Source organism: Bombina bombina, chromosome 1, assembly GCF_027579735.1.
Source record: "Bombina bombina isolate aBomBom1 chromosome 1, aBomBom1.pri, whole genome shotgun sequence".
Classification (NCBI taxonomy): Eukaryota; Metazoa; Chordata; class Amphibia; order Anura; family Bombinatoridae; genus Bombina; species Bombina bombina.
The window spans coordinates 1,346,218,138-1,346,233,988 of NC_069499.1; the positions used below are offsets into that span (position 1 = coordinate 1,346,218,138).

The 15,851-nt window shown below is 37.1% G+C and overlaps 1 protein-coding gene across 1 annotated transcript in view; it reads right to left on the reverse strand.

Moving 5' to 3' along the window:
• Window positions 1–1,496: 1,496 nt before the first annotated feature.
• Window positions 1,497–15,851, reverse strand: part of LCAT (lecithin-cholesterol acyltransferase) — a 167,815-nt gene continuing 153,460 nt past the window's right edge. Inside the window, exon 6 of the mRNA XM_053695326.1 lies at window positions 1,497–2,117. Coding sequence (XP_053551301.1) covers window positions 1,594–2,117 — 524 coding nt within the window. The 3' untranslated portion in view covers window positions 1,497–1,593. The remainder of the gene's footprint in view (window positions 2,118–15,851) is intronic.

A 15,851-nucleotide genomic window follows, 5' to 3' on the forward strand; every position in this document is an offset into this window, starting at 1 on the left:
TATTGATAGTGTAGTGTTAGGTTAATTGTAGGTAATTGTAGGTAGTTTATTTAATTAATTTATTGATAGTCTAGTGTTAGGTTTATTTGTAACTTAGGTTAGGATTTCTTTTACAGGTAAATTTGTAATTATTTTAACTATTTTAGCTATTAAATAGTTCTTAACTATTTAATAGCTATTGTACATGGTTAAAATAAATACAAAGTTGCCTGTAAAATAAATATTAATCCTAAAATAGCTATAATATAATTATAATTTATATTGTAGCTATATTAGGATTTATTTTACAGGTAAGTATTTAGCTTTAAATAGGAATAATTTATTTAATAAGAGTTAATTAATTTCGTTAGATTTAAATTATATTTAACTTAGGGGGGTGTTAGTATTAGGGTTAGACTTAGCTTTAGGGGTTAATACATTTATTAGAATAGCGGCGAGATTCGGTCGGCAGATTAGGGGTTAATAATTGAAGTTAGGTGTCGGCGATGTTAGGGAGGGCAGATTAGGGGTTAATACTATTTATGATAGGGTTAGAGATGCGGATTAGGGGTTAATAACTTTATTATAGTAGCGCTCAGGTCCGGTCGGCAGATTAGGGGTTAATAAGTGTAGGCAGGTGGAGGCGACGTTGTAGGGGGCAGATTAGGGGTTAATAAATATAATATAGGGGTCGGCGGTGTTAGGGGCAGCAGATTAGGGGTACATAAGGATAATGTAAGTAGCGGCGGTTTACGGAGCGGCAGATTAGGGGTTAATAATAATATGCAGGGGTCAGCGATAGCGGGGGCGGCAGATTAGGGGTTAATAAGTGTAAGGTTAGGGGTGTTTAGACTCGGGGTACATGTTAGAGTGTTAAGTGCAGACGTAGGAAGGGTTACCGCATAGCAAACAATGGGGCTGCGTTAGGAGCTGAACGCGGCTTTTTTGCAGGTGTTTGTTTTTTTTTCAGCTCAAACAGCCCCATTGTTTCCTATGGGGGAATCGTGCACAAGCACGTTTTTGAGGCTGGCCGCGTCCGTAAGCAACTCTGGTATCGAGAGTTGAAGCTGCGCTAAAAATGCTCTACGCTCCTTTTTTGGAGCCTAACGCAGCCTTTATGTGGACTCTCAATACCAGAGTTATTTTTATGGTGCGGCCAGAAAAAAGCCGGCGTTAGTTTTTCGGGTCTTTACCGACAAAACTCCAAATGTAGCGGATTGAGTTTATTTTTATTTGTTTGATTTCACATTTTGGAGTTCTGCCTACTGTCCCTCTGCAACACCGTAAGCCATTATAAAAGTCCTGGTTTGCCATTGGTTGCCTTGGTAAACTACCAATCTGCTCACTTCCTGACCACTCCCCCACACACGTCAATCGTCCCTTCTGATGTAACTGCATCCCCTGTGTACACAGCTCTGCCCATGAACCTCCCTGGCACCAGCCTCCCCATCCTAGATAGTCTCTGGGAAAATGTAATGGCATAATAATGATATGTGAGAAAGTAATACCACTACCTGTCAGCAGTCAAACAGTTTAATGAATAATACTTTTGTATTTATTACAAATAACTCCCCACTAAAGTTATATTTGTCTAACCCTATACATTGGTTCCCTTTAAACATCACTTCCCAGAAGGATGTCATTGATAAGGTTTAAAGTCCTGTTGCTAAAGACCATGCTGAGATGGTCCATCCCATCCATTTCAATTACATGCACCTTTTCTTTTTGTTGTTTAATCCAACGTTTGCACAACTCCATGCTTCTCTTGTGTACTGTATCATCACCATCAGAATACTTAATTTCCACAGGAGGCTCGTTAGGGAAGTCTTCTCCAAAAATATATGTTTCTGCTGTAGGATGACCTACACCATAGATGCAGTATATTTCTACTCCTGGAGGGGGAAGACCATCTACTAAACCTTTTGTGTCTTCCCACATATACCAGCCTTCCTCAAAACCAATATCCTGGAAAAAACGCTGGTAGTCCCTGTAGGTGTAATTGTAGGAGGGGGTGGAAATAAAGACATGAGATTCTGGCCAAGCTAAGTTTGTAGGAATCATCCACGGATTTGTTGTGGTCATGCGTTGCTCCTCACGGATTTTGATGTTGGAAACCATTGGAATTCCATGGGTATCACCTGTAAATATGAAAGCAATTAATATGTAATTTTATTGCATTCAAGAAAAGATATTTTAGATTTTTTGTTTTCTTAAATAAATGTTTGTGTGCTTACTATGGGCTAGATAATGAGTAGTGCACTAACTATTGTGCTCAAGCAATATCGGGTTTTTGCACCTGTTTGTGTGCAAGTTAAATAATGCTCATATTACAAGTTGAAAGTAAATGCGAACCCACAAGTGCAAACAATTTACATTAGAATTATTACAGTGACTTGAAAGCTCTGCCTTAGTGTTATGCAAGACAAAAAAGTTGCACAATACACATCAAAAATACATTTAACAGTACAGTTACACTCATATTAACACCGCCTGATACAAAACAAATAAATACATATGTAAACATATATATATATATTATATGTGTGTGTGTGTGCGTGTGCATTGGAGGCCCTTTGCAGTCAAGTAGCTGAAAAAAAGGAAAATCCATTTTATGCAATATTCATATTGAATAAAAAAAAGTGTTATATTGTGTATTTACTGTAAATATTGCACATTCCAATTTTCTTCACATAGGGGAATATGTTAAATAGATATTCCTATAATTATATTCCTATATGAATCTGTATATATCTATACCTATATATATATATATAAATAATCACCTATATTTTATATATCCTAGGATACAATATTATTTAATTCTATCTCAGCAGTAACCTCCAACGTGTTATATATTTTACGTAACAATATTTTTGATTAATGGAATTATGAATATTAATAATCAATCATAAAATGATCATCAGCAATATCAATTCTGATATGGCAGAATTTGTCAATCTACTCCAGTGAAACGTTATATAATCTCTGTAGTGTATTCCAAAATGCTAATGAGATATCCAGAAATTATGACAATAGAATTAATATGAACATTAATATTTAATCTCAAATTAAATTAATTCCTGAGTTCTGTCCAGTAAATCACCCATTCCAGTGCTATTTACAAATGCTCTGCTGTGATTACGGCCAAATCAATTCATATCAAAGTAGATATTAGCTAAAATGAAATATTAATTTATGTGATACATATATAGTTTATCCAATGCCACTCAGCAATACCCTGAAATATATATAGGTATAAATATATATTTAACCTAAATTCCATCAGATATATTTAGGAATATATATTTAACAAGATAAAGAATGTATTCTGCTATATTCAGAACATTATAATGTACACTACGCCATATAAGCTTCTGTATTTGCACATTTAAATAACTGGAATGAAGTCAGGAGCACTGTCATAAATTTGGATGCGATCACAGCAACACAACAAAGGTGACTTGCTGTAGACTTGTCAGGGAAGCTGGAGAGATAGTGGGTCACTGAGTTTAGAGGGTAACTGAGTAACCCACTATCTCTCCAGCTTCCCTGACAAGTCTACAGCAAGTCACTTTTGTTGTGTTGTTGTGATCGCACCCGAATTTGTGAATAAAGGGTTAATGATTACAGTGCTCCTGTCTTCATTCCTGATTGCATCACTATGTGGATTCCCCAGTGCAGCACGTATCGCCCCCTTGGTGAGTGGCTACATCCACACAGACCTTCGGGTGAGGGATCCTCGATTGGAGCAAAGTTTCCTGTTGGACACCCCCCCCTGGCGAGTCATCGAGTGAAGCTAGCGTGTGAGTAGGAAATGTGTTGAAAAAGGGAAGTACACTGCCAATAGACCGGAACACTACTGCACAGCGGTTACCGGCTTTGTGTAAGGCAGCTCCCTTAAGACCGGCACCAGTACTTCTCCTCTATCACGTAAATGCACTGGCTTTTTTCACTAAAGTTGTTTCCAGGTATTTACTGAAGACTGTACACTCGCATATTCATTTGTACACGGGGGAGGGCAAACTCCCTGTTTCCTCTAAGACTATAAGTCCACAGGATTACATGTTTTGACTGAACAGCAGGTGCTGCTGCTAACACACTGACTTTTACATTTAAATAACATTTAAATAACTGCAATAAGGTTTGCATGACTTGTTGGGTGTTGTTAAGTCTGTATGCGCTCAAGCGCAAACTTTTTACTTTCAATTTGTAATACGAGCACTAACTGCTAAGCACAAAAACATATGTCTAGCGGATGTAATGCTTGAACATAAGCACAAATTTGTGCTCCACTCATAATCTAGCCCTATAAGAGTAATTGTTTTTTTGTGTCGCTGATCACCAGAGAGGTAAGAGTCTTCCTTATTAGCCACTAAACAATGATCACTTGTTAGATCGGTGGTGCACTATCATACATTTCCTGTTACTTTTATCCCTAAAAAATTACAGATTGCAACGCATTTCTCAGCTATACTAGCTGTTTCATCAGGCATCTGCCTGAGAAACGTGTTGCAATCTGTACTTTTGCAGTTATTTCATACACTTTGCGTGAGTGTCTTGCACCCTTAGTTTTTATACTGAGTTTTTAATAAATGTATCTGAATTTACTGGAAGCCTGTGCTGTTTTTTTCTTCGCTCTGGAGCTGACACTGGGAGTCTGTGTCCACTTTTCCCTGGCCTGGGAACAGTGAGCTGGGACACTGTAAGATCCCAGAAGGCTCTACTCAGCACAAGTGGGTGCTGCCACTTTTGTGAGTATAATACCTACTAAAGATTCGTGTGTGTATATATCCACCTTGTCATCACAGTATTATACTAGGAGGCGCCCTCTGTTTTGTGATCTCCATTCACAGATTCTTCTCTTCTTACAAGAGACCCACTTTAAAAAGGCGACAGAGCCAACATGATTCTACAAACAATTCCCAATAACCCACTTTTCCTCTGGCCCTAACAAATGTAATAGAGTAGGCATAATCCTAAAGCACAACATTCCGTTTCAGCTCCTACACAAAGAAAACGACTCAAATGGCAGACTACTAATCTAAGTGGGTCTCATCTACGGCAGACCGGTAGGTAACCTTAGTAAACACGTATTTCCCTAAACAGAACATCTATTTCTCAAAAAGGCGACAGAACAAGTCCTCTCCTGCCTCAAAGGGATCTTGATCCTAGTGGGTGACTTTAATTTCCCTATTAACCCAGAATTAGATACTTCAACAGGAGTACCCTGCATATCTAAACGAACCCTCAAGAGCATTCACACTCAACTTCGTAACCTTTGCGTCCATGACTCGACAGACTACACATTTTACTCACACCCACACTGAACATATTCCAGACTGGACTATTTTTTCTTGACCAAACTGGCCTTACTTTGGTTGGATCAATAAAGATATTACCTATTACATGGTCAGACCATGATCCGGTTACATGCTCTCTGAAATGGCTGGACAGATTAATCCCACAGTTTCAATGGCGACTAGATGGCCTACTTCTAAACGTTCCCCTCATTAGGACAGACTTAGAAAAATCACTAACTGAAGAATATTTCACTTTCAATATGCCCTGGGAAACACAAAACACAACTCTATGGGAAGCTCACAAATGTGTCTTTAGGGGAGAATAAAAAGTTAAAGCTAACCTACAAAAATCTCTACACACGTTAGCAAAGTTATCTACTTTAGAAAGCCAACATAAAACACACCCCTTAGATGACTCCATCATAGCTTCCCTAGCCCAAACCAGAACAGACCTCAAACATTACTTATCAATGAGCACCAAAAAAGTGCCTTTCGACTTAAACAACAATTTTATGAATCAAGTAACAAACCGGGACTGTTACTGGCCCATTTGCTACAAGGCAAGTGGCTAAAAACACAGGTCCATACTATTACCGACACCCAAGGGAAAAATCAGAGTAGACAGTATAGCAATAGCAGAGACCTTCAAAAATTATTATAACACTTTATATAACATACAAACCGCTACCCCGACACGCAAAACTTCGCCCTCCTACACCCTCACCTCACAACTCTTAACTGACTATTTAACGACTCTAAATATTCCCCGACTGGACCCAAATGATGCTGACTCTATGTACTCCCCTATACCTACAAAATAAGTGTATGATGCCATTACAAACCCCACAACAGGCAAAATGCCCAGACGGCTTTGGACCTAAGTATTATATACATTTTTACAAACATTCTGGCCCCCCAACTTGCCCAACTTTTTAACTCAATTTGTGACACAAGTGGCTTCCCAGACACAATGCTTGCAGCCCATATTATTGTCCTTCCTAAACCAGGGAAACCACCGAAAAATTCCACCCCATCTCCCTTTTAAATGTTGACAAACTCTATGGGAAAATTCTAGCAAACCGTATCAATAAATCCTTGCCTCACCTGATCTCCCCTGACCAAGTGGGTTTCATGAAAACAGATGTATATTCCAAAAAACGAAGTACAGCAGTACAGTGTGCTGAATCAAAGACATTTTCTTTTATTGCATTTAAATGCAAGGATAACAGCAAAAAACTGCCAACAACGTTTTGGGTTTTACCCCTTAATCATGTTGTATACTGGATTACACACATGTTCAGATTTAAATGCTCTCAATTCTCAATGTGAGGCTAACTCTGTTAACCCTTAACTCTTCTATTGCTCCTGATTTCTGCAAACTTATGCCACCAACTAGACAGAATACTTCACACCCCGTGATTAAAAAAGTAATGATAAGCCTTATTTTTGTGCAGTTCAAGAGCACACCCTTTAAACCATCAAACATAACTGAATCATAACTGTGTACATATTTCAATGCTTTTTGTAAAAGCGACCAATCTATCTCTTCAATTATGCCTTTGAGAGCAATGTATATAAATAGAAAATTAAAAGGTTTCCCTTATCTTTAACTGGGTCTTCATATCACCCCCACGTATGGAGCTACAAACTTGTTCTATTGAAATCAAAGCTGTGACACATTATGCCCAGCCATTATAAAATGACAGGCAACTGGAGCATCCAAATATTTTGCTCTAATATTTGCCCTATGTTCCACTATGCGCTTGTGTACCCTTTGGGCCATTTCTCCTTTATAGATTTTTGAACAGGGGCATTTAATAAGATATATTACATAATCTGTATTACATGTATAATATTCATTAATGGACAGCTTCCTACCAGACCACAGATGAAAAAAATAGCAACCTTTAATCACACTAACCTTTAATCACACTACTACAGTTAAAGGACCAGTCAACACAGTAGATTTGCATAATTAACAAATGCAAGATAACAAGACAATGCAATTGCACTTAGTCTGAACTTCAAATGAGTAGTAGATTTTTTTTCTGATAATTTTACAAGTTGTCTTTTTCCACTCCCACTGTACCATGTGACAGCCATCACCCAATCACAAATGCATACACGTACCATGTGACAGCCATCAGCCATTCACAAATGCATACACACTTATTCTTGCACATGCTCAGTAGGAGCTGGTGACTCAAACAGTTAAAATATAAAAAGACTGTGCACATTTTGTTAATGGAAGTAAATTGGAAAGTTATTTAAAATTGCATGCTCTATCTGAATAATGAAAATTTAATTTTGATTGAGTATCCCTTTAATACTGCCTAAACAAGTATAGCAGCCTGTGTTTGTCTAAGTAATAAATGTACTGTTGTCTACTTTTTTAGGGTCAATGTCTGCTCTAAATATCAATGTATCTCTCAATGATGATGCCCTTTTATATGCTTCTATGGGTATATTTTGAAAAGCCTGAATGTTAGGCTTGCATTGTCTAATAATATATCAATATTTTCTAATAATTTTTGCTATCTTGCAAAATTACAAATTTTTTGATTACAAAATTGTGACACAAACACCATCCTGTCTATTTCTTCCTTTTTATTTTTGTTAATATGTAAATAATTACATCTATCCTTGTCTATGACATTTTTAATATGATTTTCCACAAGCTGTTTTGGGTATCCTCTAGCTAAAAATGGGTCCCATCTCTTTCAATCTTTAACTAGTCTTTCATCAGAACCTAAAGGGCAGATTTACTATCAGTCGTACGGACATGATTTGCTACAGCTGTCAGCATTTATCATTGTACACGCATTTCTAGTGAAATGCTTGTGCAGTGCCGCCCCCTGTTCACTGGCGGCCAATTGGGCACTACCAGGCACTGTCAATCATCAAAATCGGATCGGGGTTGATTTCAATACGCCGCCTAAAAGGTGGCGGACAGGTTAAGGAGCAGCGGTCCTATGACTGCTGCTTGTTAACTTCCGTTTCAGGCAAATAAATGAAGTTTTACTCTTATTGACTTCTGGGCAAGGACCTAACTAGGAGAGAGAGGTGTGCACTGTCATAGTGTATCAAACTGTTGCAATCTGTGGGTTTCCTATACAAATCAGTATTCAAACGATCTTTGTCTTTATAAATGGTTACATCTAAAAAGTCTATACTTGTCTCACTCCATGTTAATTTAAATTTGATGCTTTCTATGGCATGATTGATATCATTCACAAATTCTAGCAGGGTTCCCTTGTCGCCCATCCATATTCCAAAAAATATCATCTATATAGCGCCACCAGGTGGCGCCATATTCTCGAAATAAATGATGTTCATAAATAAAATGTTCCTCAAATACATTCTTGAAAATATTGGCAGATAAAACTTTTCTTGAAATAAGAAATAATTCTAGTACAAGATAATTTCTAATAGCTCCATGAAAAATGCACACTGCATAGTCGTATACCTTTTACTATCATATAGTGTTTCCACTAAAGACCCAGTAAGACCCCCTAGTTGACCCATAGAGTCTTCTAATGATTCAGTGTTTGCAGGGATTTCTATATATTGGGACAAGATACTAAGACTGTATGCAGAAATAGCTAGTTCTTCTCTTAAAGATCCAATAACGAAAAAAGAACCAGCGAATCATACAGAGCACAAGTAAAATTCAAGATTCTTTATTAGATAACATGGAGTAAAAAACGTAGTTTACAGCAGAGAGCAAGCTGACCCATGCGTTTCGGCTGTCAGGCCTTATTCATAGACATGAATAGCATCAATATGTGGGAAACTTAAATACACATTAAAAACAACAAACACCTGTGTTTTAAAGGGGCATTGATAGTGCACATCTAAATTCATATCAAGTAATTAATCTCACTATTGGAATAATTTCATCTTAAACACTTTAAGATCATATTGTTGGAAAAATAAAAAAATATATATATTTCATAAGCTACATATGAATGGATTTATATAGCTTCTTAAAGGTATACAGGAATTAATAAAGTGACACATGCATCAGCACAGGTTAATAAAAGCTATTTATTTCTTATTTTCTTCTTTTTTTCTCCCCCACCCTCTCCAACAAGAAGGGGATTTTTTTTTTTTTTTTAATTAAAGTGAATAAGAGAGTAGAATGGTAACAGGTTGCATAGATGAAAACGGCCAAATAGTAATCTTATTTACATTATGCCGCAATTTGTATAGATAGTACAGAGCAAGTGTAAACATTTATAGATTACAAGCCACACTGAATAGTGAGGCTCGTGTACCTTGTACTTTGATTACTAATATACTAATACTGTACTACTGCTAATGCTATAATCATTAGTGCTGCCATTGGTTAATAATGTCACCATCTATATTAAGACCCTTTGGTCTTCTGGTTTGTAAGAGGAAAATCCAGAAGGCCTCTCTGTGAAGAAGTCTGTTAGTTCTGTTCCCCCCTCTTGGATGGGGGCGAACATGTTCAATAACCTGCCAGCTAAATGTAGAAACATTTTTGGCATGGCGATATATACAATGTCTCGCCAAATCAGATACCTCTCTACCTTTACTGATATCGTTAAGGTGTTCTCTTATTCGCACCCTACCCTCACGGGTGGAACAACCTGTATACTGGAGACCACAATCCACACATTCAACTAGAAAAACAACAAATGAGGTTCGACAATTAGAACAACAGTCAAGGTTATATACCTTTTGGGTTTGTCTAGATTGAAATTGTGGGCCTACTTTAGTGTGTGAACAGGCTATGCAGTTTGCAAAATGACATTTGAAGTGTCTCTTGACTGTCAGCCAGCTATTCAACCCAGTCCTGGGTTGTTTAAGAACACTAGGAGATACCATATTGCCAATCGTGTAGCCTCTTCTAGAAACAAAATTGCATCCTTTGCCAGCATAATCCTTAAGACTATCCTCTGCAGTAACAATTGGCAGATGTTTGGAGATAATCCCACAGATCTCATTAAACTGGGGTCTAAATGTAGTGGTAAATAGAGGTTTAGATCTATCAAATTTACTGTTGTTATTAACATTCTGATCACCCAATAGGGTCATTCTATTTAAACGGGAAACCTCTAATAGCGCTCTATTGATAGTTTTCGGCTTGTAACCCCTTGAGATTAGTGCCAGTCTCACCTTCTCACTCTCTACAATGAAATCCGATTCCTCGGAACAGTTGCGCTTAATGCGTATAAAATGGCAATTCCGAAGCCAGTATGCCGCGGATGGCAGCTATTGCCGTGTAAAGTGGTATTTGAAGAAATCGGCTTTCTGTAGAGGGTGCTAGGGATGCTGGAGATATTAGTGTTACCAGTTAAAAGGACATCAAGGAATGCTATATTCGTTTGGTGGTATTGGTGGGTAAACTGTAATTCAAATTCATTCTGGTTAAGAGTTTCAATAAACCTAAGGGCCTCCTCCTCTGTGCCAGACCATATGAGGAGGAGGTCATCTATATAGCGTTTATACATCCGTATACACTCCCTAAAAGGGATCATTTCTCCAAAGACGTGGGACCGCTCCAAAACTCCCATGTAGATGTTCGCATATGCTGGCGCAAATTTAGTGCCCATAGCAGTCCCACGTCTCTGGAGAAATTATGGGTAAGAAGGAAGTCAAGAACTCTACAGATGTAACTCCTAAGCATAGGGTGATAATTGCTGTATTTGGTTATAAAGACATCAGCGGCTTCAACTCCCAATCTATGGGGGATAGCCGAGTATAAACCCACGACATCTATTGTAAGCCAGGAATAGTTACTTTTCCACTCAATGTCACCCAAATTAGATAGTAAGTGTTTAGTGTCTCGTAAATATGATGGGAGCTGGTATACAAGTGGTAACAAAAGGGACTCCACCCATGAGGATAGGGTCTCAAGACGAAAACCTATTCCTGACATACACCCCCATCACCCCCTCCAAGGATTTGTGGACCTTGGGGAGGTGAAGGAAAATAGGGATAACTGGGTTAGAAACAATGAGGTACTTGTATGTGTCTTGGTCAATAAAGCCCTCATTGAGTCCATCATCAAGTATATCTCGCAATTGTCTCTTAAATAGAGCCACCCTTGTCCGCCTGTTCTCTTAAAGATACAGGGGATTTCCTTATTAAGATTAATAATATAGTGTTACAATACTGTGTAGTCTTGACATTACTAGTTTGTATACTTCAATTGCATATATCAGTGTTATAGGGGCAGTTAAAAAAACACTATATAATAGTAAAAGGTATACAACTATGCAGTGTGCATTTTTCATACATTGCCCCCCAAAGTCATGAATAAAGTGATAGATTGGTCCCTTTTACAATAATCATTGAAATATGTACACAGTTATGATTCAGTTATGTTGAGATGGTTTAAAGGATGTACTCTTGAACTGCACAAAAATAAAGTTTATCATTATTTTTTTATTTACAGGGTGTGAAGTATTCTGTCCACTAGCTGGCATAAGTTTGTAAAAAATCAGGTGTAATAGAAGAGTTACAGGGACAGTTTACCCCCAAAATATTATCCCCTTAAATTTGTTCCAAATTATCTATTTTACCTGGATTGAATTTAATTGTTTACAAGTAGCTTGTTTACCCTTATTCCAACATTTGAAATAGCTGATTTAGCCTGTGGTATCCCCACCTATAATGAAAGTTTTTGGACTTAGAAAGTTATAGACAGGCTGTGTTAATACAGCCAGCAGAAAAAATTACACTCCCGGTGGGGGGTAGAAGAGATAACTAATAAAATGATAATTTTCCATTGTTAGAGTGAAAGGGTTAAAAAGGTATAATTATTTTTTTATAGTAATACTACAGGTGCAATTATTATGCAAAATCACTTTATGCACCTAAAGGGGGGTGGTTGCACTGGGAATATTCACATAAACATGATTTGCAAAAAGGCAGCAACAAAAAGAGTGCTAACCCCTCAAAAATTATATAGAATGGGGAAAGGTGAAAAGGTTGTTATAAAAACAAGGTAAATTAAATATCGCTATTCGAACTCTCACTTTATTAAACAGAAAAAAGACACACTATGGGTTAATAACACTTGAACTCAGCTGCCATGGAGTAACTGGTGGGAAACTATTAGATACTGCAGGGGTAGATCACTGTGGGTAATACCACTGATATCGGATTCGAATTAAGATCTGATGGTATAATTATATGATTACTATTAATGTGAATACAGTATCGTTCAAACGCCAACATGAACAATCAATCATTCAGAATCCTTAATGATCTTAGCTCAACTAAACTCCTTCTATAGCGGGAGTTATTTTAAAGTTATCTTTCCTGTTATTAGGAGTGCTGAGAGAGATCTCAAATTAGTAGCCAGAGTGAGCAATCACATATACAGCATTTTAAATAAAAATCAACCACACTTAGAGCATAATGCTCTAAGTGTGGTTGATTTTTATTTAAAATGCTGTATATGTGTGTAATCCAGTATACAACATGATAAAGGGGTAAAACCTGAAACGTCGTGGGCAGGTTTTTGCTGTTATCCTTGCATTTGAATGAAATAAAGGAAGATTTCTTTGATTCAACACACTGTGCTGTTGTACTTCGTCTTGTGTCAAGTGGGTTTCATCCCAGGGAGAGAAGCGAAAGACATTACCGTAAAATTCTTGCAATTAATCACATTTTCTTGTATCAAAAAGTTTCCATTAGTACTTGTTTCAACTGACGCCAAAAAGACTTTTAATAGAGTCAACTGATCTTTTCTTAGATCTGGTCTGTCACATATGAATTTTAGCCAGAAGTTTATTGAAGAAATATTTTATCTAAACGCTAACCCCACTGCGGAGATAAATGTGAACGGAGTCTTATCTGAATCATTCTACATCAGAAATGGCACAAGGCAGGGATGTCCACTTTCCCCAATACTATTCACACTCTTTATTGAAATACTAGCACATAAAATTAGACTCAACCCATCCATACAGGGTATCACTATACAGAACACTGAATACAAATTATCCATGTATGTGGATGATATCTTATTATCCTTAACAAACATTGCGCACTCCTTTCCTGCTCTGATAAAGGAATTAGAGAAATATGGCAAGCACTCCAACTTTAATCTAAATCTAAATAAATAAGAACTCCTTAAAGGGATATTCTACTCCAGAATTGTTATTGTTTAAAAAGAAAGATAATCCCTGTATTACCCATTCTCAAGTTTTACATAACCAACACAGTTATATTAATATACTTTTTACCTCTGTGATTACCTTGTATCTAAGCCTCTGCAGACTGGCCTCTTATTTCAGTTCTTTTGACAGACTTGCAATTTAACCAATCAGTTCCCTCTCATAAGTAACTCCACGGCGTGAGCACAATGTTAGCTTTATGGCACACATGAACTAACGCCCTCTAGCTGTGAAAAACTCTCAAATGCATTCAGATAAGAGGAGTCCTTCAAGGGCTTTGAAATCAGCATGATAGCCTACCTAGGTTTAGCTTTCAACTAAAAATACCAAGAGAACAAAGCAAATTTGATGATAAAAGTAAATTGGAATGTTGTTTAAAATTGCATGCCCTATCTGAATCATTAAAGTTTAATTTTGACTAGACTGTCTCTTTAATTTTTCAACTCCTCAACCAATCATGGCTCACTTTGGACAAACCTGTTCCTTGACTATTCAACCACACAAAATGAAATATTTGGGGATTAACTGCTGATACCCGTACACTTTCATCGTTAGGCAGAATAAGCGTAGTTAAAATAAATATATCCTAACAAGAATTATATATGTTTTTCAAACACTACCAATACCTCTCCCACCACCTTTTATCAAACAATCAAAGAACAATTTATTTGGCAAAAACTCAAACCTAGAATGCCTAAAAATACTTTATACCTACCCAAATAAATGGGTGGCCTTGGAGTGCCCAATTTACATCTATACAGATTGGCTATGATAATACAGAAGTTAATTGATTGGTGCTACAACTCCCAACATAGGTCAACTCGTGGATACAACTAGATGATGACATCTAAATGTGTGCAAAAAAATAGAGAAATCCAAGGAGCTCCTATGAATAGGCAAAGGATTAGGTGTTCACAATATATATTCACAATAAAACATTTATTTTCAAATTTAAAACTGACAGTCGTATAACATTACTAATATTCACAAAGTATAAAATCAATCATGGATCCATGCTGTTAACAATATGACACATATAAAACATATAATGGAAATAGTGATAAAATGTGTATGATTACTTAAACATTAATGCTGTTTGGTATTTATCCTGTTTTTTACTTACAGGATTTGAATTGAAAGATTTTTAGTTTTTGGATACAAAAACACTGGATTATTTTCAACACTACTCTTTTTTAAATCACCTATAACACTTGGAGACCTATCAACAAGGAGAAACACAGCAATCAATAACACAACAGCACTTTTAATTTTTTCAGTTTTATTTTTCACATTTTTATTCCAAGTTCTTTTTATTGAGGATAAGTCAAGCATAATACAAGCCATAAAAATTGGTACACATGGAAATGAAAAACATCATGACTATAAAAGAAAAGAAATAACAAAGACCAATTTAACGTAAACAAGTAAAGTGAATGAAGATTTCACAGGTAATTCTCGCATCTTAAATTGAGTAAGTGAAAAGAGTTGTGCCTCTGAGCCCCTTAAGGGGAAACATATTATTCTTGGATTTGCCAAACAACAAACCCAAACATGCAAGATGTATAAAAACTCTAAATACTCAGAGTTCAAATGATTATTCAGTATTATTGGAACATAACACAACACAACCCAAACACGGCAAAAAACACAGAGGCAGCCCTGCTATTTTTAGATGCGGAAAAAGCCTTTGACAAGGTCCTGTGGGAACACCTCTACACCACCATGAGCAAAATGGGTATAGAGGGCGCGTTTGTTAAGGCTGTTGAGAATCTTTACAGTAGACCACAGGCTTCTATCTTAGTTAACGGCACGCCTACCCGGCCCTTTACGCTCCACAGAGGCACTAGGCAGGGCTGTCCCCTCTCCCCGCTCCTCTTTGACATGGCCATAGTGCCATTGGCAATAAAGATTAGGCAGACATTACAGGGAATGCGCATAGGAGAGTCGACTGCATGTCTCGTTGTTTGCTGATGACATGGTATTGTACGTACAAGACCCTCACAAGAATATCCCAAAACAAATTGAGACGATTGGAGAGTTTAGTCTGGTCTCCGGATACAAAATTAATACTGATAAAACTGAACTACTCTGGCTATTGTCCAGGGGGGAAAAGCAAATTCCAGGTTATGACTTTAGAATAGTAGATGGAAACTTTAAATACTTAGGTGTAACGTTACATGCAGACCCACGTAGATGGTACTCCATTAACTATGGACCCTTACTTAAAAAATTGGATAACTTAATCAAAGGGTGGACCCTGCTTCCGCTATCTTTATCGGGGAGGGTGGGACTTATAAAAATGATATATTTCCCCAAGTTGCTTTACTTTTTCCAAACACTACCAGCAATACTGAGGAAATCAGATCTGAACCACATCAAAGGGAGGGTGCTCAAATTTATCTGGAATGACAAGAAG